This window comes from Rhinoderma darwinii, chromosome 1, assembly GCF_050947455.1.
Source record: "Rhinoderma darwinii isolate aRhiDar2 chromosome 1, aRhiDar2.hap1, whole genome shotgun sequence".
In the NCBI taxonomy this organism is placed as follows: Eukaryota; Metazoa; Chordata; class Amphibia; order Anura; family Rhinodermatidae; genus Rhinoderma; species Rhinoderma darwinii.
In genome coordinates, this window is record NC_134687.1 from 480,686,361 (window position 1) to 480,709,187 (window position 22,827).

General features: G+C 42.4%; 1 protein-coding gene and 1 long non-coding RNA gene across 3 annotated transcripts in view; one reads left to right on the forward strand and one right to left on the reverse strand.

Moving 5' to 3' along the window:
- Positions 1–22,827, forward strand: part of ANAPC5 (anaphase promoting complex subunit 5) — a 48,165-nt gene that overhangs the window by 4,672 nt on the left and 20,666 nt on the right. The window contains exons 2-8 of one of the 2 annotated variants that reach the window (XM_075834437.1): positions 4,146–4,333; positions 9,582–9,661; positions 10,147–10,256; positions 10,371–10,602; positions 10,858–10,924; positions 13,551–13,652; positions 14,313–14,503. In XM_075834437.1, coding sequence (XP_075690552.1) covers positions 4,241–4,333; positions 9,582–9,661; positions 10,147–10,256; positions 10,371–10,602; positions 10,858–10,924; positions 13,551–13,652; positions 14,313–14,503 — 875 coding nt within the window. In that variant the 5' untranslated portion in view covers positions 4,146–4,240. The remainder of the gene's footprint in view (positions 1–4,145; positions 4,334–9,581; positions 9,662–10,146; positions 10,257–10,370; positions 10,603–10,857; positions 10,925–13,550; positions 13,653–14,312; positions 14,504–22,827) is intronic. The other variant, XM_075834433.1, reaches the window with a different exon arrangement.
- On the reverse strand, positions 9,478–14,728 carry LOC142658833 (uncharacterized). The gene is made up of 3 exons (XR_012850199.1): positions 14,633–14,728; positions 9,854–9,960; positions 9,478–9,691 (listed from the first exon to the last, which is right to left on the reverse strand). It is a non-coding gene; the product is annotated as an uncharacterized LOC142658833 (long non-coding RNA).

The window sequence follows — 22,827 nt, forward strand, 5'->3', positions numbered from 1 at the left end:
GTAATAGTTCTGTTTGGGGTTTTGCAGGTATTTCAGTTTATAATGTGGTGGCATATGTAATCTGTGCGGAGAACATCAGGGCATAATAAGAGGGTATAATAATGGGGTAAATAATACAATTATCCATAGATGTGTGTTACGCTGTGAAGCAATCCGTTTTCGCACTGATAAACGGTTTTCTTTCTCATTCCCCTTTTGTAACGCTCTGCACCTTTTGGGGACTTTTTCTCCTTCGTAGTTTGGGAAATTTTACTGGGAAAGTGTTGCGCTGGTATAATACGGGCGCCCTCGCTTCCAGCAGATGTGCTTTGTCCCTTCCCTTTTCTAATTCCTAAATACTAGGGCCTTGAAACTGAAGGAATGTTCCCCTCCGGCCTGCGCATTGAGATGTTTTTCATCACCGCATTACTAGTGCCATAACTTTTTTATTTTTCAGTAGATTGAGCGGTGTGCGGGCTTGTTTTTTGTGAGACGGGCTGTAGATTTTATTGGTACCATTTTAGAACACATACGACTTTCTGATCACTTTTTATTTCATTTTTTGATAAAGGAAATTACCAAAAACAAGCAATTCTGGAATCATTTTTTATTGTTTTTTTTTTCGGCATCCACAGTGCGCCCTAAATTACATGTTAGCTTTATTCTGCGGGTCGATACGATTACGGCGATACCAAATTTATATAGTTTTTTATATGTATTGCAGCTTTTGCACAATAAAATCACTTTTTTTATAAAATCATTTGTTTTCTGTGTCGACATATTCTAAGACCCATAACTTTTTTATTTTTGCGTGGACAAAGCAGTGTCAGGGATTATATTTTGCGGGACGGATTGCCGTTTTTATTAGTACTATTTTGGAGTAAATGTGACTTTTTGATCACATTTTATAGCATTTTTTGGAAGGAGATGTGACCTAAAAACAAAGATTCTGGCGTTGTTTTTCATGGTTTTTTTTTTACGGCGTTCACCGTGCGGGATAAATTACATAATAGTTTTGTAGTTTGGGTCGTTACGGATGCGGCGACACCAATTATGTATAGTTTTTTTTAATTTTTACCGTTTTTCCCATAATAAAAGACTTACTATGGGAAAAAAGTCAGTTTAGCTTTATTTTTATTTGAAATGTGTGTGTTTTTATTGTTTTACCACATTTTTTTAATTTTTTTTTTACTTTTCTGACTTGTCCCACTAGGGGACATGAGGGCCTGATGCCCCGATCGCTACTCTAATACACTGCACTACATACGTAGTGCAGTGTATTAGCGCTGTCAGTTATTCACTGACAGCAAGCCTATGAGGACGTGCCGCAGGCGGGTCCTCATCGGCTCCCGTACAAGGCAGACTCGGACGCCATTTTCTGGCGTCCGATTGCCACAGCAACCCATGGATTGCATCACTGGGTTGCCGGTCGCTCTATTGAGCGCAGCATCTGAGGGGTTAATCTGCCGGATCGGAGAATAGCTCTGGTCCTGGCAGTTACAGAAGGGTGCCAGCTCCTGAGCCCGCATCATCACTGCGCCGTATCTATACGGCGCTTTGCGGGAACACCTTCCCGGCAGCGCCGTATATATACGGCGGATGTCGGGAAGGGGTTAATGACCAGCCTATTTTAGACCTTAATGACCAAGGTATTTTTTACGTTTTTCCATCGTCGCATTCCAAGAGTTCTAACTTTTTTATTTTTGCGTCGACATAGCTGTATAAGGTCTTGTTTTTTGCGGGACAAGTTGTATTTTTTAATATCACCATTTTGGGGTACATAGAATTTATTGATTTACTTTTTTGGGGGGGAATAGAAAAACCCAGAAATTTCGCCACACTTTTTCGCGTCCTAAATCTACGCCGTTTACCGTGTGGTATAAATAACACTAACTTTATTCAGCGGTTTCGATCGCAACGATACCAAATTTGTATAGTTTTTGTATGTTTTACTACTTTTACACAGTAAAAACTCTTTTTTTTTCAAAATTATTTGTTCTTGCATCTCCATATTTGAAGAGCCGTAACGTTTTTATTGTTCCTCCCATGCGGTTGTATGAGGGTTTTTTTTTTGCGGGACGACTTGTAGTTTTTATTGGTACCATTTTGGAGTAGATGCGACTTTTTGATCACTTTTTATCACATTTTTTTTAAGTCCGGATTCACAGAAAACAGCAATTTTTCCATAGTTTTTTATTTTTTTACGGCGTATACGGTGCGGGTTAAATAATGTTATAGCTTTATAGTTGGGGTCGTTACGGACGCGGCGATACTAAATATGCGTAACTTTTTTACTTTATTTAGTTTTTTTAATAGTAAAGCAGTTTGTAAGGGGAAAAAGTGGGTTTTTCATTTTTTTTTCATTTTTTTTTCATTTTTTTTTTTCACTTTTTTTTTAAATTAACTTTATTAAACTTTTTTTTTTAACTTTTATACTAGGGGACTTCACTATGCGATCCTCTGATCGCTATTAAAATACACTGCAATAGACACCACACCTGCCCTGCCTGCAGTGCTGCAGTTGGAGGAGCTAGCTAGGAGGCACAGTGAGTACCGAGGCCCTGAGCCTCCCATCACCCAGCTCACCTCACACGCTGTGGGACTGATAGCTCCAGATCTTCCCCTCCCACCCAGGGACCCTGGGCTGGTGGGGGCCTCTCCCTCTTGGTCCTCTGGCTCCGCATGGCACAGCTTCCCCAATGCCCCAACAACCATAGCCTCGACCCTGCCTATGGGAGCTCCCCAGCACCCTGGGGCTATGCCTGCACTACCTGCAAGTGGCCAAGGTCCTCAATTGCACCCACTCCCGTCGCCTGAAGTGGACACCCCAGCCAGTAGGGGATTAAGTTTTACTGACCCGTCGTCTGGATCTATATGTGAAAATCGGCCGGCGACTCTCTCAGATATCCGCCAGCTTGTTCAATTGTTGCCTACTAGGGCTGATATGACGTCCTTTGCCAGACAGATCGTTGAAGAATGCAAGCTGGAGTTTACACAGTTTCGTGCTGAACTTTCCTCACTTTCTACGAGGGTGGACACTCTTACGCAGGACCGGGTGGCTGATAATGCCACTATTGCAGATATCCAATCCACTATTCAGCAGCACTCAGCTCAGTTGTTCACTTTGCAGCAGCACCTTGATGATATTGAAAACCGTAATAGGAGGAACAACCTACGTGTTCGAGGATTGCCCGAATCTGTTCCTGCGTCTGAGCTGTTTTCGACTCTCTCCACCATCTTCAATACTTTACTAGGCCGTCCGCCGAATACCCATATAGAGATCGACCGGGCACATAGAGCTCTCCGCCCTGTAAGTGTTGATGATCCTCGGCCGAGGGATGTCATCTGCCGAATCCATTTTTACGCAATCAAGGACTCTATCCTCCAAAAAATCCGACGGCAGCCCATCATTCTCCACCAAGGCACGCAGTTGCGTATTTTGCCGGATTTATCTCGACACACGCTGGCGCAAAGAGCTGCTCTCAAACCCCTGCTGGAGGTGCTCCGGAACCGGGACATCATCTACAGGTGGGGCTTCCCGTTTGCCCTGATGGTTCGACAGGAGGGCCGTACCTATACTGTGCGATCCCCGGCCGACCTGCCTGGTTTCTTGCGGGACTTGAACCTTCCTCATGTTGCATTACCGGAGTGGCCCTCGTTGTTATCCTCTGCTGGCGGGGGATCGCGGGGGAGACGCCCGTTCTCTGGGCCCCTAGCTGTGGCGGAGGGTCGTCCTCCGCGTGGACCTCGCAGACGATCTAGACGCCGACAAGAACGTGACCCTACTCCACCCATGGAGACCGCCCGTTCGGCATGATGATCCGGACTGTCGCTCCTGGAATTCCTCCTTTTACTTACTTACTTGATGTCTGATTTCAAGATTGCTTGTTGCTCTGAGTATTACCTTCAGATGCCTTCCAATGTCTTCCTCTCTCGTTATTTAAAGTGTGCAAATGATGTTAAGCTGTTAATACTTATATTATTGTACGCTAGGGAGTGCGGATAACTCTTATGCATAGTTGTCACCTTCCCCCTGTAGGTTTTGGACCGAATTTTTGGTCTTCCGCAATTGTGCGCTTAGTTTGTGCGGCAGTTGTTTTCGTACTGCCTTTTTTGTTTGATTTTATGTCTGTGTTTTTCTCTAATGCTCTGTTCTTTACTCCTAGCTTGTTTCCCTCCTCTGCTTCCCTCCTGGTGATCCTGGACTCCGATCCTTCGTGCGCTACCCGGCATACCTCAGTGAGCCGTTTAGTCTGCATCCATGGCTGACCTTAATATTGCCTCCTTCAACGTGAAGGGGCTGAATGTTCCTGAAAAGCGGGCGCAAATCTTACACCATCTACACAAGCGTAAGGTACACATCGCATGCTTCCAGGAGACACATTTTAAGGAGGGACATGCCCCTACTATCAAGCACAAACACTACACTACGTGGCATTTCAGTAATAATCCCCTTTCCAGATCGTGTGGAGTTGCCATAGCCCTCCACAAGTCTCTCCCCCATCAGGTTGTCAATCTTGTTGTGGATCCCGAGGCGAGATACCTCATCTTAGTGCTTAATATTGGTGGGAGGGAATTCACGGTGATTAACGCTTATGCTCCTAACCAGGGTCAGGTGCCCTTCATTCTTCAACTTATAGAAACCGCCCTTCCGGTGGTCCGGGGGACTGTGGTGCTGTGCGGAGACTTTAACCTTACTCTGGATCCGACGGTGGATAATTCTACTGGTCGTTCTAGTGTTGCATACGGTGCTATTAGGCGGGCGAGGCGAGCTCTCCTACAACTTCAACTGTGTGATGCATGGCGCATTCAACATCCCACGGATAAGGATTATAGTTTTTACTCCCATCCGCATGGCACCTACAGTCGCTTGGATTACATTATCCTTCAGCAACATGCTCTCCCCTGGGTAGCCTCTACGTCCATTGGCAGTATCCTGTGGTCTGACCATGCCCCGGTATATTGTACTTTACATCTCCCCTTCATCACTAAAGGCCCCTGGACTTGGAGACTGAATGAGTCCCTGCTCCTGGATGGGGTGTGCCATGCTGATTTGCTTCAAACTGTGGAACATTTCACACTTGATCATGCCCAGGATGACACGTCCCCCTTGGTTCGTTGGGAAGCCCTTAAATGCGTTCTCAGGGGGGTCCTCATAAAACACGGGGCGCGCCTTAAAAGAGAAAGGGCCCACTCCCTTAAAATTGCTCTCCAAAAAATTAGCGCTCTTGAACTGGCTCACAAACGTGCGCTGTCTCTTCCGATTTTACGGGAGTTACAGGTTGCCCGACAGGACGCCAGACGGCTGTTGGACTCTGCCCAGCAGCGCGCTCTCCAAGTCTGTCGCAGTAAATTCTACGAGTTTGGCAATAAGAGCGGACGTATGTTGGCCAGAGCTGTAAAAACTAGAATTGCCCAGTCACACATCCCAAATACTAAGGCTCCTTCTGGCCAAGTTGTTCACACGACCCCAGAGATAGCGGAGTGCTTCCATAGCTTTTTCTCTGATCTTTACAACCTTGACCCTCCCACCCCCGCCCCCTCCCATCCGCCGGACCGGGATTCTTTCTCATCCCCCTTCACACCGTTGTCTGGGGAGATAGCTGAGGAACTTGATTCGGACTTCACTTCCTCGGAACTCCTCAGGGTTCTAACCGATCTTCCAGGGGGGAAGAGTCCTGGCCCGGATGGCTACACTGCCAAGTTCTACAAGGTGTTGGCGGACCGGTTGCTACCGCTTTTGTTGTTAGCTTTTAACTCTATTTCCCCGGAGGTCCTGTTTCCTCCTAGTTCCACCTTGGCTCATGTCGTAGTGATCCCTAAGCTGGGTAAGGACCCTCAATTATGCTCCAGTTATCGTCCCATCTCCTTGCTCAATGTAGACCTAAAAATGTACGCTAAATTGCTCGCCAATAGATTGAATAAATACCTGCCTGAACTAATCCACCCGGACCAGGTGGGGTTTGTGCCTGGTCGGGAGGCCCGTGACAACACCCTTAAAACCTTCGATATCATTCACCACGCCCAGACTAACCGAATCCCGCTCATGATCCTGTCCCTGGATGCTGAAAAGGCATTTGACAGAATATCGTGGCCTGCCCTTTACCAAACCCTTCGGCATGTGGGAATAGGACCTTCTCTCTTGGCAAAAATTATGGCATTGTATCGCACGCCTTCGGCCCAAATAAAAATAAATGGCTCCCTCTCGGCACATTTCCCTATTTACAATGGCACACGACAGGGCTGTCCCCTATCCCCCCTGTTGTATGTCCTGGTTATGGAACACCTCATGGCCTCCATTCGGAGCAACACGGATATTAAGGGTATTAACATTGGAGGGAAGGAATACAAGTGCTCGGCATTTGCTGATGACCTATTGGTCTATCTCACAGACCCTCATGTCTCTCTTCCTTCACTGATGTCCGAGTTGTCTCGTTTTGGAACATGGTCTAATTTCAAAATCAATTTCTCTAAGTCTGAGGCGTTAAATGTTTCTCTTCCAGGCCCGTTAGTATCGCTTCTCCAAAGTAATTTCCCCTTTTCATGGCCCTCCAGGGGTATTACATATTTGGGTGCCCGTATAAGTGGGGACCTTACACAATTGTTTACAAATAATTTTATCCCCCTACTGGCCAAGTTTCGCACTGATCTTAATTCCTGGCATAAGACTGAGTTTTCCTGGTTTGGTCGTATCAATATTATTAAGATGTCTCTCCTCCCCCGCTTACTTTATCTCCTGCAGACGATCCCCATCTCTATTCCATCCTCCTATTGGTTGCGGCTTCAGCGATGCTTCGGCTCCTTCATTTGGCCGACTGGTCGTCCACGTCTGAGCCGGGCTCTGCTGACTCGTTCCAGGGGTACGGGTGGGGTTGGTCTGCCGGATTGTCGGCTCTACTATCTGGCATCAACTCACGCACGTGTTTTAGATTTTTTTCATAACCGAGAATCAAAACTATGGGTCCGTTTGGCTCAACAACTATGTCCCAGTACCCTATCATCCCTGCCGTGGATCCTGCCCGGGAACAGACCGACTCAAGCCTCCTTTGTTGTTTACCATACCCTCATGGCGTTGAGGTCCTTAGGGCCTGGATGTTCGCTTATAGACCCCCTGGGTCCTTTAACTCCTATCACAGATAATCCAGCCTTTCCTGCTGGTAAGGCTGGTCGCTCCTTCCTAGGCAGGCCGCCCACCGGCCCCATGTATTTTGCTCAGGTCCTCTCCGCTTCCTCTCTTCTCCCCCTAACCTCCATCTGCCCCGATGCCGTGCCCCTCACTCGCCATATATATGAATATGCCCAGTTAAAACATTTTTATGGAACAGTTAACCGACGCGCACACCTTCACAGGTTGTTGACGGACTTTGAGCGCCTATGTGTCTCCTCCCAGCCACCTACCCATACCATATCCACAATATATAAATTACTCCTTTCACAGCGTTCCCAACAACTACCCTCCTTCTGCGGGGCCTGGGAGAGAGAATTACATACTACATTTACTGATGCACAATGGAAGCGGTGTTTCTCCCTCTCACAAAAAGCCTCTATAGCCATTAGGGCCCAGGAAACTAGTTACAAAATTGTCTCTAGATGGTATAGGGTCCCGGCTGCGCTTCATAAATGGTATCCGTCTGTGCCTGACAATTGTTGGCGTTGTGGTGCTGTAGGAGGTTCTATGTCTCATGTTTGGTGGAGTTGCCCCTTGTTGAGGAGTTTTTGGGATGCGGTGCTTAAATTAATATTGGAGGTTACTGGAGTCTATGTCCCCAACTCTCCGGAAGCAGCTCTTTTATTCATGTTCCCGATGCCAATACACGTTTATAAAAGCTCCCTAACTAGACATCTCCTTCAGGCGGCAAAGTCAGTGATCCCGCGCAGGTGGAAAACGGCCAAACCCCCAACATTAGATGAGTGGTTTCGGGAAGTTGCCTTGATACAGCGAATGGAACACTTGGTGGCTCACTCCCCGGCATCTGTGGTAAAATACACGTCTACATGGTCTCCTTGGATAGTGTTTCTTTCTTCTCCTTCCTACCTCACGGCGGTAACCTGAGTCGGCCTATACCCCTGTGAAATGTACTATGGCTTTTGCGCGCTGCTGATTTTCATTCATAATACGCCAGAACTGGAGTCCAGGATCCCCTTGTCCTCTCCCCTCCCTCCTATCCCTCCCTCTCTTGGGGCCTTTTTCTATACTTTCTCTTCCCCTGTCTAGGGTAATGTGCCTCTTCTTCTCTGTTTGAATTAAGTGGTCTCGTTGTACATTCTGTTGTTATGCCTCTAGGATTACTCATGCTACTGTTGTATACCGACCATTCTTTTTCATGTTGAGATGTGTTGCACATTATTGATTTTCCTTTTGGTGTTTTGTTTGTTTTTGCTTTGGTCCACTGACCTTGTTTGTTTTTATTTAAGGTGTGGAGGCCTTCCCTCCACTATGTTTTGTAAATTTTGTGTTCTGAAACTCAATAAAAAAATTTTGAATAAGAAAAAAATACACTGCAATACTTTTGTATTGCAGTGTATTAATGCCTGTCCATTTAAAACAGACAGGCATCTTTTAGGACATGCCCCTGGCTGCCATCGGAGACACAGACACTCTGCGATCTTATCGCCGGGTGTCGGTGGGATGAGAGGGAGCTCCCTCCCTCTCTCCAAAACCACTCAGATGCTTTGCACGCTATAGAGCGCCGCATGTGAAGGGTTAAACGGGTGAGATCAATACTTATATCGATCTCACACGTTCGAGCAGGGACGTCCCCAGCTCTCCGCTACATCTGGCAGCTGAGAGCAGGGAGATTTGACGGCTCCCTGCTCTGTTTATTTATCCTGATGCAGCGCCGTAAAAAGGCTTATGCATCAGAATAAAGCCCGTTAGTGGCCGCCGTGAAAAGGCGTATTGGCGGTCACTAACGGGTTAAAATAGGGCTGGTGATAGTTCTGTTTACGTAGTGGTCACTCCTACTTGCTTGGTCCTTGAGTCATGACTGAAGTTAGACAAGACATGGACATTTATATTCCTTTATGGCTGATATGGTTGTGTTACACTATACTAACCAAGCAGATGCTACTGGAATGAATATTGGGTCAGTGTACCTTTGCTCTCCTGCCCGATCTTACATTGGAGGTGGAGCGACATTCGTGCACGCTGGACAGTACAGTCGCCATGGCAACCGTACAACGCTATGATGGGGTCTCGTGCACGGGTCCAATTCAGACAGACATATTATTTTACCAATATAAAATAATTTCCTGGGGCAAAAACTAACGTATACAATGACTTTCTATTATAACAACCTCCGTGTTCTGGATGCGGTTTTGTTCTGGTGTCCAGTAATACTGCATAGTCCTTACCTAACGCCCAAAGATGTAAACTCCTTGAGACCAAAGTTTTGACATTTTTTGGTTGGTAATCCGCCTGATTTCCTGAGGACAAGTTAAACCAAACTTTTCTGTGTGTTAAGTTTAACATTATTTACTCATTAATAATTATCACAATTTTAAAGTAATTCATGCAGTCGCCCAGATATATCCAAATAGTTTTTCTTGACTGTATTTGTTCTATATATTCCTTCGAATAACCTTTCTCTTTGTTATCCTAGGGCCCTGACATGTCCCTTACAAAGCTCCTTAAGATTGTCGGCGATTGCTGTCCAAATGTGGCAAGCTCATTGCAAATTCGGTACGTTCATCAGTTTGGCTGGCTATAGACCTAAAGATTTGGCAATGAGACGAGAAACATTGCGTTTTTTACATAGCAGCAGTTACCTGGATAGTGCTGTAGGAAAACGAGAAGATATTTCCCACGATACATACAATGTTTCCTAAGGAAACATCATTCATATGGTAGAAAATATGCATTTGTATTGCTTACCACTAATGACCAAGAAGCTTGAACCATAAGCAAATTTCCATCGGTCGGGTTCGATTGTTTGTCGCCAGCAAATGTCCTTCATGGGGAAAAACCCCTTTAAATTCCTGCTGAGAGAGAAAGATATGGAAAAAATAATTGTAATGTTTTACCCAAACAGGAAAATGGCATCTTTTTGTGCGTTCCACTGTATCTGTAGCATGGAAGGTTAGCCTGTTACTTCAGACTGCTCTTATATTGCACGGTATTGACCCTGAAAATACGCTGTAAGACCTGATCACATTTTTCTCTCCCAGGATAAAGCTCATGGCAGAAGGAGAGTTAAAAGACATGGAGCAGTTTTTTGATGAGCTTTCAGACTCCTTCTCCGGGACTGAACCTGATGTGCACAAAACAAGTGTTGTGGGTAAGTGTAACGCAGCAAATATGTTACTGGTAGTAGTGTTTATGTACGGTCAAATAAATTAATGCTAGCCAAATCCTGGACAGCGCAAAAATATACCTTGTGTCCGCTTGTTAGGTTTGTTTCTTCGCCACATGATCTTGGCCTACAACAAACTTTCATTCAGCCAGGTGTACAAATTATACACCTCACTGCAGAATTACTTCCAATGTGATAAAGCGAAGAGCACATCAAAGGCAGAGAACGAAGAGGCAGAAATGGAGCTCACCAACACCGAGGAAGATGAGGAGGAACAAGAATTAGGTGAAGAACGACAGATGGAGAAGGAAGACCTTGACTGTCCCATTGGGTAATTCGAAAAAAGCATAGACAATGATAGACTAGTATTTGCACCATTCAATTAGCATTGTTTTTCCATTTAAAATATGTTGGTATGGGTGTATAATATATTTTTTTTAGTATGTACGTTTTATTTGTGTATGTCAAAAGTGTGAAAATTGTCCCGGCAGAGTAAGAGTTAACTCCTCCGTCCGCAATTCTATGAATTGGTGATTGTATATGTTGTATACATGATACAAGTCACCTACTTGTTCTTGTACCATAGAGAGGAAGACTTGGCGTGTAGTGGTCCTCTGTCCCAGAAACAAGCAGAATATTTCCTGTCCCATCAGGTATGTCAATTATTGAATATTAGTTGTTTTGTCTGTCACTTGTCTTGAGTTTTGCTATATCAAGTATCAGACTTAAAAATAGCACTTAGACGTTTGCTTGATCCTCCGCTCACAAAACACACACATCGAGAAAGGGATCATAAAGAAAAGGAAATGTTGTACGTATTCCTGAGTACATTCCTTAATTCATATATACATGTCCTTCCTTTTTCCAGCCTAACATTGATGAACACTAGTAAAATTATTAAAAAGGACCGGTCGCCTCTCCTGACATGTCTGTTTTAGTAAATACTCTTCAAGAAATTACAATTCTTGAACATCTTTTTTCTTATGACTCTGTTATTCCTCCTGAATATTTATTGATGATGAGTTGACAACTGGGTGTTACCATTCCTCTTGTCAATTTATTCCTACATTTCTAGGTGGAATAACAGGAACGGCACAACACAGTTCTATGAAAAGATGTTCCAGAATTGTTATTTTATGGAGAATACTATTCGTTACTAAAACAGAGATGTCCGTAGAGGTGACGGGTCCTCTTTAAATATTACTTCCTTTCCGTATCTTGATCCACTGTTTTGAGGGATTCTTTTTTACAAATAAAGCTAGTGGAACAAACGTTTTGTGATGACCTGTCCTTGTATGTTTAAAATGTCACAGGTTAAAGGCTATGGACGCCTTTTGCACTTTTTCGCTTTTCTCCCTTCTCTGTGTAAGGCTGCATATTGCAAATCTGACACAAATTCCTACATGATCCGCGGCAGAAACCCGAAGTATTTCCGACCGTGGATGTGCTACGGATCTAGCCGATCCTCACAAGGATTCAATGTGACTAATCCTCAGATTTTTCGTGCGGAATACGTACTCTACTTGTTTCTTTTTTTGTATTGCAGACATAAATCCATGCTGAAATTTATGTCAAACCAACAGGGAGGGGAGAAAGTTGTACACCATAGAGTAAACTGTATTCGACAGAGAAGAGTGTCCATAGCCTTTAAGATCACATTCAGGCGTAGCAGATCTCCACCTACAGTAAGATGCTAGTGAATGGGTTTTTACCAAACCGACACGAATTCCCAAAATTGGAAAGCCACAGTAAAGGATGTTGTGGCACAGCTACCCAGAGAAAACATAAATAGAAATAAGGAAATTGTATATTGGAGTTTTAAAGGAACAGTGTCACGAAAAAAATTTTTTTTAGATCAATTTGCTTTGTGTTTTATTAAAAATTTTTTTATTTATTTGTCTGTTTGTGTTTTACTTTTTTTTATTTTTTCACTTTTTCTTGTCCATGGGGGCTGCCATTTTTTTTTCCCATCTCTGTATGTGTCGATTAACGACACATACAGACATGGAATACGGCACATACAGTCCCATAGTGAATGCGAACGGGGCCCGTTCCATCCACTATGCTGTACGCCGTCTGTGTGGGAACGGCGCAGTCCAAATTGAACTGTGCGACGTCCGGTGCCATTTTCTTGTCGACCGGAAGTCACGGCCGGACAGTAAGATTGCGGCTTCCGGACTTGTGCACTTGGAGCGGAGGGAGCGGCGGCGGCAGGAGCAGGTAAGTGATTTCTGTGTATGTAAGTGTTTTAGTGTGTGTTTACTAGTGTATGTAAACCTACTACACTGTGTGTTAGCTCAAAAAATGGCGACACACAGTGTAGGAGGTTACACCGTTCAAACCCCTCGTTTCTTCCGGCACTAGCCAGGATAAAGGAGGGGGGATTCTGAGAGCTCACTAGAGCGAGGGCTTTTTACCCAATTTTGCAGCATAAAGCAATGTGGTTGCTTTACCACATGCAATGCTGCAATTTTGGGAATTGCTCCATCTAGTGACCAGCGCTGGGAAATATTATAAATTAGAATCTAATTTATAATATTTCCTGACTCGTGAAAAAAAAAAAAAATAAAATGAGAACAATGTTTAATCACCTATACACTAACTGTTTAACAAAAAAACAATTTTTTTTCTAGCGACATTACCTTTAAGAATACCACATATATCCCCATTCTACTATGCTATCTGTAATATGCATCATATTATTATGTAATTTAATATGGGAGAAGGGTGTAATCTGTTGTATATTTGTGAAGGATGGAGTGGACAGAAGTTAATGTTTATAATAATTTTCTTTCTTTAATAAAATATAGACTATAGAGTTGTGTACATAATTGTGATGAAGCAATAGTAATAGGATTAGATAAGTATACGTGGCAAGATGGCCCCTGAACAGGGACTACGCACTAATAAAATAACAAGTCACTTCCTGGTATGAACGAACTATGAACTAGGAAGACATATCTAAAGGACCAGATAAGGGTGAACCTATCCATGGATGACACAAGTATCAAGAGGCTTACAGTGATACGTGCTTTTATAAAAGTGTGATAACATGTACCCACCCCCAGGAGAAAGGGGATATATAGAACAAATGTGTCTAATAAATAAGTCAGTGACGCCTGATGCTGAGTGAGGAGCTTTGTACCAGACTCTGTGTGGTGTGATTCCTTTCGTACGAACTCAGCGTATTATCCCTGCCGGTTGAGACTGATTAGTACCCGAACATATTAGTTACTGCTTCATTTCATGTATTTGTCCTTCAATTGCTGTGTATTGCAGGCCTCATTGCTGAAAAACGATGAAAGTAAAGCTCTATCGGCCGTCTTGTTGCAAAAAGAGTTGAACAATCTACTGAAGTTTAATCCAGACTTTGCTGAAGCTGTGAGTTTTGTAGGCGTAATCATTATATTTTTGTGTTTTGTTTTCAATATTTTCCGTTTCTGATTTTTTAATTTTTTTTTAATATATAAAAAATATGATTTGCTGTTCTACTTCTGCAGGCTGGAAGGTTATAATGTTGGTGTCCACAGGTGTAAGGAGATGTGTTATCCTTCACTGACCGCAGCATCTTTTGCTAGGGATTGATCTAAATGTGTTCTGCTGCCTTTCAAACAGTGCGTAAGTCTATGGGTGTGTTCACACCAGCTTTTCCGTCTTTTTTGCGGAAACAATAGCGCAGTCGACTACGCTGTTGTTTTTGCGAAAAAAAAACACACTTTAGAGAACGGAAACAAACAAAAAACTGCTATGGTTTCCGTTCAGAGGTTCCTCCGACGGAAAGGTCGAACGAAACTGATGAACGGACGTCCGACGCTCATGTGAACAGGCCCTAAAGCATTGCTGCTTGTTGGTTGAAGCTTCAGTGTAAAAGGTTGAGAAGCCCAGGTATAACGGACCAAATCAAATTGGACACCCTGGAGCCTCCCCTTTTAGAGCTGTATATATTAACATGCAGTAGTGGTGGGGCTTACTTGCTGCACCACTGCCTCAACCTTTGAACTTGGCCTAATACTTTGTTACAGCAAAGCTTTTTTATTTCAGCATTACCTAGGCTATTTAAATAGTCTGCGTGTTCAAGATGTGTTTAGCTCAACGCACAGCCTGCTGCACTACTTTGACCGCTTAATTCTCACTGGAGCAGAGAGTAAAAGCAATGGGGATGAAGGTTATGGGCGAAGCCTGCGATATGCCGCACTCAACCTGGCTGCACTCCATTGTCGCTTTGGACATTAGTATGTATTTGATTTTTATTTTTTTTCTTCACGATCATAACTTCAAGAGGTTTTATATAAATAACGTTTATTTAAATCCCCCACTATTTACAAGATATTTGTCTGCTGCCACTAGTCACCTGTGCATACCTAGTCCTGATCTCAGCTGAGAGGTGGATACAATTATACAGTGCCTTGCGAAATTATTTTCCTCCCTTGGTTTTCCTGTTTTTTTTGCATTACAACCTGGAATAAAAATGGATTTTAAGCTGGATTTTATGTAATGCACTCGACAAAATAGTCCAAATTGTTACAGTGGAATGAAAAAAAAAAAAAACTTGTTTCAAAAAATAATACAAATAAAACTGAGTGCTTATGTATTTATCCTCATTTCTATGACGCCCTTAGGCCTCATTCACACAATGCAGATTTGCTGCAAATTTTGCATCCATTTTTTAAGGCAAAACCAGTATTGGATCCAGAATAGGAGGCACTTTAAGGTCTTCCTTTTATATATTCTGTTTAGGTTCTGTTCCTGGTTTTGGTATTAGCGAAGTGTCAGGATTCTGAATACACATCACGTCATGGCTGGAGGTAATGAATATTCATTGTCCGGACACTGCAGTAACGTTACTCTGTGTTTATGTGGCTGCACATAGCGATATAGCTATATCGCCATGTGCTGTGTAAATGAATAGGGAGAAGTGTATGACGCTGATTGGTCAGCCTCATACACTCCTCTGTACAACGGACACTTGGCCAAAAAGTAAAACCCGCCCAGTTGTCCATTGAGAAACTCATTAGCATAAAGCTAACATAGGTCATAACTCCGTCAAAAATGATCGTTTTTCTAAATAAAAAACACTGCTGTTACCTACATTACAGCGCCGATTAGATTATGTACAATATAGGCCACTTATAATGTGGTGACAGAGCCTCTTTAAAGGGAATGTGTCACTAGAAATTATCGAAAAATTCTTTTTTTCAGATAAACAATTTGTATTTGTGTGATTACACACTGTTTTCATTTTTTCACAAGTCAGGAAATATTATAAATTAGATTCTAATTTATAACATTTCCATGTGCTGGGCACTAGAGGGAGCAGTTCCCAAAATTGCAGCATGGTCAATGTGGTAAAGCAACCTCATTGATTTATGCTCCAAATTTGGGGTGGACTCTCTCTCTGTCTCTGTCTCTGTCTCTCTCTCTCTGTCTCTCTCTGTCTGTCTCTCTCTCTCTCTCTCTCTGTCTCTCTCTCTGTCTCTCTGTCTGTCTCTCTCTGTCTGTCTCTCTCTGTCTGTCTGTCTCTGTCTGTCTCTCTCTGTCTGTCTCTCTCTGTCTGTCTGTCTCTCTCTGTCTCTGTCTGTCTCTCTGTCTCTCTCTCTCACACATAAATTACCTGCCTCCGCTGGTCTACACTTCTATTCCTTGCGCCTGAACATATGGCTGGAAGCCGCGGCCGGAAGTGGTCATCTTACAGTCCGGCAGTGGCTTCCGGTCCACATGAAAATGGCGACCAATTTCCCTCTGCGAACGAGCTTCGTTTTGGTCTGTGTGGGAGCTGTGCATGTGCCGTTCCCACACAGACGGCGTACGCTTCTGGGAATGGAACGGCTCCCGTTCGCATTCTCTATGGGGTTGTATGTGCCGTATTCCATCTCTGTATGTGTCGTTAATCGACACATACAGAGATGAAAAAAAAAATGGCAGCCCCCATAGAGAAGAAAAAGTTTGAACACAGTAAAAATTAGAGTGTGACAACACTAATAAATACATTTTTTGTTTATTTTATTAAAAGCAATATTCTAAAAAAATAAATAAAAAAATCATGACACCTTCCCTTTAACCCCTTAGTGACCACGAATACGCCTTTTTACGTCGGTCACTAATGGGCTTTAGGCTAGGCTGACGCCTTTTCACGTCAGCCTAGGCTAAGTCCTGCACGGGTCTCCCGTGCAGGCAGGAGCCGGGGCTCTGCTGTCTGATGACAGCTGAGCTCCTGCTCCAACGCCCGCGATCGAAGTTTACTTCGATCGCGGCCGTTTAACCCGTTAAATGCCGCCGTCAATAGCGACCGCAGCATTTAACTTTGTTTACAGAGGGAGTGAGCTCCCTCTGTCACCCATCGGCGGCCCGCGAATGCAATCGCGGGTCTCCGATGGGGTGTAATGGCAGCCGGGGGCCTGATAAAAGCCCCCAGGTCTGCCCTGGACATATGCCTGTTAGGACGCGCCGGAGGCACGTCCTAACAGATTGCCTGTCAGATTTACACTGACAGGCAATAATGCTCTGGTATACGAAGTATACCAGAGCATTATAGCAGCGATCGGAAGATCGCACAGTAAAGTTCCCTAGTGGGACTAATGAAATAAGTCATCAAAGTGAAATAAAGATTATTAATAAAAAGTACAGTAAAAAAATAAATCCATTTTTTTCCATATAAAGTGGCTTTATTTAGTAAAAGTGTAAAAAAATAAAATAAAGTACACATATGTGGTATCGCCGCGACCGTAATGACTCCATTAATAAAGTTAATATGTAATTTAAACCGCAAAGTGAACACCGTAAAAAAAAAACACAAAAAACCATGGCGAAATTGCAATTTTTTTTCATTGCCCCCCAAAAAAGTCATAATAAAAATGAATCAATAAGTCCCATGCACCCCAAAACAGTACCATTCAAAACTACGTCTTGTCCCGCAGAAAACAAGCCCAGAAAATCACTACATTGATGGAAAAATAAAAAAATTACGGCTCTTGGAAAGCAACGATGCAAAAACAAATAATTTTAGTTCAAAAGTGTTTTTATTGTGCAAAAGTCGTAAAACATAAAAAAAACCTCTACATATGTGGTATCGCCGTAATCGTACCGACCCATAGAATAAAGGTAACATGTTATTTACGCTGCACAGTGAACGGCGTCAATTTAAAAACGCATAGAACAATGGTGGAATTTCAGGGTTTTTTTATAATCCCCCCCCAAAAAGGTTAATAAAAGTTAATATAAAAAATATATGTACCCAAAAATGGTTCTATTAAAAAGCACAACTAATCCCGCAAAAAACAAGTCCTCATACAGCTATGTAGACGAAAAAAAAAAAAAGTTATAGCTCTTTGAATGCGACTATAGAAAAACGAATAAAATAGCTTGGTCATTAGGGCCTAAAATGGGCTGGTCACTAAGGGGTTAAAGAAAACACGTTTTGAGTTAGGTTATCAGCATTTGGCAGACTCCCCAAACGCATAAAGCAGGTTTTCTGGTCATCACCCCAAGAACACCATCCTCACAGTGAAGCATGGTGGTGGGGACAGCATTATTCTGTGGGGATGCTTTTCATCGGCAGGGACTGGAAAACTGGTCAGAATTGAAGGAAAGATGAATGGCAGTAAATACTGCGCAATTCTTGAGGAAAACCTGTTTCAGTCTGCCAGAGATGTGAGACTGGGACGGCGGTTCACCTTCCAGCAGGACAATGACCCTAAATATACTGCTAAAGCTACAAGTAACATGTGAATGTCTTGGAATGGCCTAGTCAAAGCCCAGACCTCAATCCAATTGAGAATCTGTGGCATGACATGATGACGCTGTACACCAATGCAACCTGTCTAACTTGAAGAGTTGGAGCAGTTTTTAATTCAAGGTTGTAATGCAACAAAACAAGGCACTGTTTCTAGTCTAGGCAATGCTCTCTGAGCTAAACAACCAAGCTAACCAAAGAGTGGGTCACCTCTGCATTCATTTTCCGTTTTTCTGCTCTGTAATAGGAATAGAGAATCGACAACTATGGCAGTGCCGATCCGTAAAATGACTGACACCAATGGCGCAAGGAAAAATATTTTTTCTGCCATTGATTGCAATTGCGACGTAGGCTTCCCTCACAGCAAACTAATTTGTTTCAATTCTTCATTTTCTTAAAAATAGTGAGATGAAACCTAAAGTATATTAGAAAGTTATGGAACTTTTCATTTAAACCCCTTTAATATTAACACTTGCTTCAATAATTACTGGATCTTTAACCCCTTCCCGTACCTTGGCGTACATGAACACCCAGATGACCAGTAACTTCGCTCACCTGGGCGTGCAGTTACATCCGCGCTTTAACAGTTAACCGCCGCGCGGCGCTACACCGCAGTGGCGGTTAACTGTGCAGGGTGTCTGCCCTGTTCTCCCCGTTGCCGATCAACGGCCTGTCGCCGCTGAAATCGGCAATTAACCCCTTCGATGCGGTGGTCGATTGCGATCGCCACATTGAAGAGGTTTAGAGCAGATCGGCAGCCCCCGACATGCATTTGCTAGGGGCTGGTGATCCTTATCACGGCAACCAGAGGCCAGAAAATGGCCTCCGGGCTGCCATGTACGGAAGCCTCGGAGGAGCAGCCTCCGGCCGGTACTCTGAGACTTCATGTCAGTGTGACTGTCACGTCACAATGACAGTTAGAACACATTACACTACGTGTGTAGTGTAATGTGTTCCAGCAGCGATCAGAGCTGCAAGTCTAAGTGTCCCATAGTGGGACAAATAAAAAAAAAAAAAAAGAGAAAAATGTTTTTAAAAAGTGTCAAAATAAAAGTTATAAGTGACATAAACAAAGAATGTTTTTTTTTCCTATAATAAGATTTTATTATAGGAAAAAAATTAACACATTAAAAAAAGTACACATATTTGGTATCACCGCGTTCGTAACGACCCCAACTATAAAACTGTAATATTATTTTTCCCGCACAATGAACAACGCAAAAAAAATAAACGAAAAACTTTGACAGAATGACAATTTTTTTGGTCACCACCCCTCCCAAAATATACACTAAAAAGTGATCAAAGAGTCGCATGTACGCCAAAATGGTACCAATACAAACTACAACCCGTCCCACAAAAAACAAGTCCTTACACAGGTTTTTTGACTGAAAAATAAAAAAAGTTATCGCTCTCAGAATATGGTGACACAAAAAATAATAAATTTTTTAAATAAGTGATTTTATTTCACAAACGTACATATGATATCGCCGTAATCGTATCGACCCGCAGAATAAAGGAAAATTGTCATTTATAGCCCAGGGTGAACGCCATAATAAAAAAACATTGTCATAATTGATGGTTTTTGGTCACCTTGCTTGCCCAAAAATTGAATAAAAAGTGATAAAAAAAATTTCTGGTACCCCAAAATGGTACCAATGAAAACTACAGATTGTCCCGCAAAGAATAAACCCTCACACAGCTCCGGTGGTGAAAAAATAAAAAATTTCTGTCTCTCAGAATATGGCGATGCAAAATGTGCAGAGTGTTCCAAAAGCAGATAAGATCGGGCGCCATTTATCAGTGCGACACCGGCCACACATCTGCGGATTATTATTTATTTACCCCATTATTACACCCTCTTATTATGCCCTGATGTTCTCCGTGCAGATTACATGTACCCCCACATTATAAACTGAAATACCAGTAAAACGCCAAACAGAACTAACAAGCTAAATCTGCGCGCCAAATGTCGCTCCCTCCCTTCTGAGCCCTACAGCGTGCCCAAACAGCAGTCTACGTCCACTGATATGGCATCGCCATACCCGGGAGAACCCAGTTAATATTTTATGAGGTATTTGTCTTCAGTGGCACAAACTGGGCATAACATGCAGTGAACTAAAATGGCACATCCGTGGAAAATTTTAATTTTCACTCTGCACCATCCGCTGCACATTAACCCCTTCGCGCACCACGACATAGCATGTCGTTAGTGTGTGTGTGGGGGGGTGCTGTATGGAACGTCTTACGTGAAAAATAAAGAATTTAAAATGGCAAAATCGCTGTTTTTTGGTCACCTTGGTTCTACCAAAAAATGTAATAAAAAGTGCTCAAAAAGTTGTATGTACCAATAAAAACGACCGCTCGTCCCTCAATAAATAAGCCCTCACACCACTCTATTGACGGAGAAATAAAAAAGTTATGGCTCTTGGAAAGCGGGGAGGGAAAAACTAAAAAGGAAAAGAAAAAAATGGTTCAGTCCAGAAAGGGTTAATTACTTTCTAATGAAAAACCATTTATGACCACATGTGGGGTATAGCTGTACTCGGGAGAAATTGCTTTACAAATGTTGGGGTGCTTTTTCCTCCTTTTATCCTTTGTGAAATTGAAAAAATTCAACATTTTAGTGGAAGAAATGTCGATATTCATTTTCACGGCCTAATTCTAATAAATCCTGCAAAAGACTTGTGGGGTCTAAATGCCCACAATACCCCTAGATAGATTCTTTAAGTGGTGTAATTTCCAAAATGGGGGTCACTTTTGGGGGGTTTCCACTGTTTTGGCCTCTCAAGGGTTTTACAAATGTGACATGGCATCCAAAAACCATTTCAGCTAAATTTGAGCTCCAAAAGTGGGTCCAAACAGCAGTTTATTACCACATATGGCATATTTCCGTAATCGGGAGAAATTGTTTTACAAATGTTGGGGTGCTTTTTCTCCTTTATTCCTTTTAAAAATGGCTACCTTTTTTTCAGAAAAAAAGTAGATTTTTACCTTTACAGATTAATTCCAATGAATTCAGCAAAACAATTGTGTGGTCAAAATGCTAACTTTACCCCTAGAAAAATTCCTTGATGTGTAGTTTCCAAAATGGGGTCACTTTTCGGGGGTTTCCACAACTTTGTTCCCTCAAGTGCATTGCAAGCGTGACACAGCACTGAAAACTATTCCAGCAAAATCAGAATTTCAAAATCCAAATGGTGCTCCTTCCCTTCTGAGTCCTGCTGTGGGTCCAAACAGCAGTTTATTACCACATATGGGGTATTGCTATAATCGGGAGAAATTGCTTTACATATGTTGCGGTGTTTTTTCTCTCTTATTTAAGTTTTTTCAGAAAAAAGTAGATTTTCATCTGCATATACTAATTCAAATAAATTTAGCAAAAAAACAGTGGTTCCAAAATGCTAACTATACCCCTAGATAAAGTCCCTGAGGGGTGTAGTTTCCAAAATGAGGTCACTTTTGGTCCTTATTGTTTTGGCCCCACAAGACCTCTTCAAACCTGAGACGGTAACTAAAGTATATTCTTAAAAAATCCCCAAAATCCACTAGGTGCTCCTTTGATTCTGAGGCCTGTATTTCAGTAAATTAGCGGACTAGGGCCACATGTGGGATATTTCTAAAAACTGCAGAATCTGGGCAATAAATAATAAGTTACATTTCTCGGGTAAAACCTTCTGTGGTATAGAAAAAAATGTATTACAAATGAATTTTGTAAAAAAAAAAAAAAGTAAATTTGTAAATTTCACCTCTACTTTGCTTTAGATCCTGTGAAACACCTAAATGGTTAAAACACTTTCTGAATGCTGTTTTGAATACTTTGAGGGGTGCAGTTTACAAAATGGGGTGATTTATGGGGACTTTCTAATATATAAGGCTCTTAAAGCCACTTCAGAACTGAACTGGTCCTTGTAAAAATCGCCTTTTGAAATTTTCTTAAAAATGAGAAATCGCTGCTAAAGTTCTAAACCTTGTAACGTCCTAGAAAAATAAAAGAATGTTCAAAAAACGATGCATACAAAGTAGACATATGGGAAATGTAAACTAGTAACTATTTTATGTGGTATTACGATCTGTTTTACAAGCAAATGTAAGGAGAAAGAGGCAGCACTCCAAGGTTAAAAAAAAGCCTTGAGGCTTGACAAAGGCTGCATTGAGCAGTTGAAACGTTGCACCTTTTTCACTGATAGGTGAATAAACTTTCTATTTTTTGAACCTTGGAGTGCTGCCTCTTTCTCCTTACATTTGTATACCATTGGGGATTTGCAAGTCGGATCCCTGGAGGCTTGCACCCTTATGCCCAGGAGGTTTTTGTGCTACTGTTCTGCCCATACACCTCCTGTTTTACAAGCAGATACATTTAAATTTAGAAAAATGCTAATTTTTGCAAATTTTCTCCAAATCTTGGTGTTTTTTACAAATAAATATTGAATTTATCGACCAAATTTTTTCACTAACATAAGGTACAATATGTCACGAGAAAACAATCTCAGAATCACTTGGATAGGTAAAAGCATTCCCAAGTTATTACCACGTAAAGTGACACATGTCAGATTTGAAAACCTCTTCGTCCTGAAGGCCAAAACAGACTCAGTCCTGAAGGGGTTAAAATATGCATCAGTGTTTTGTTTTTCTTTTAAATCTCTTTTAGAATTTATTATATTTCTAGCATCAAGGGGGACATGTACACACTAACTTGGCATGTTGCACCTCCTATTGTAGGCTTTTTATAGTGTTTCTGCAATTGATTATTTGTTTTATCTGAGGTAGTGTTCATTTAAAATATTTAAGTGGGTGTGCTAGTATATAAGACTTGGGCTTAATGCCAGC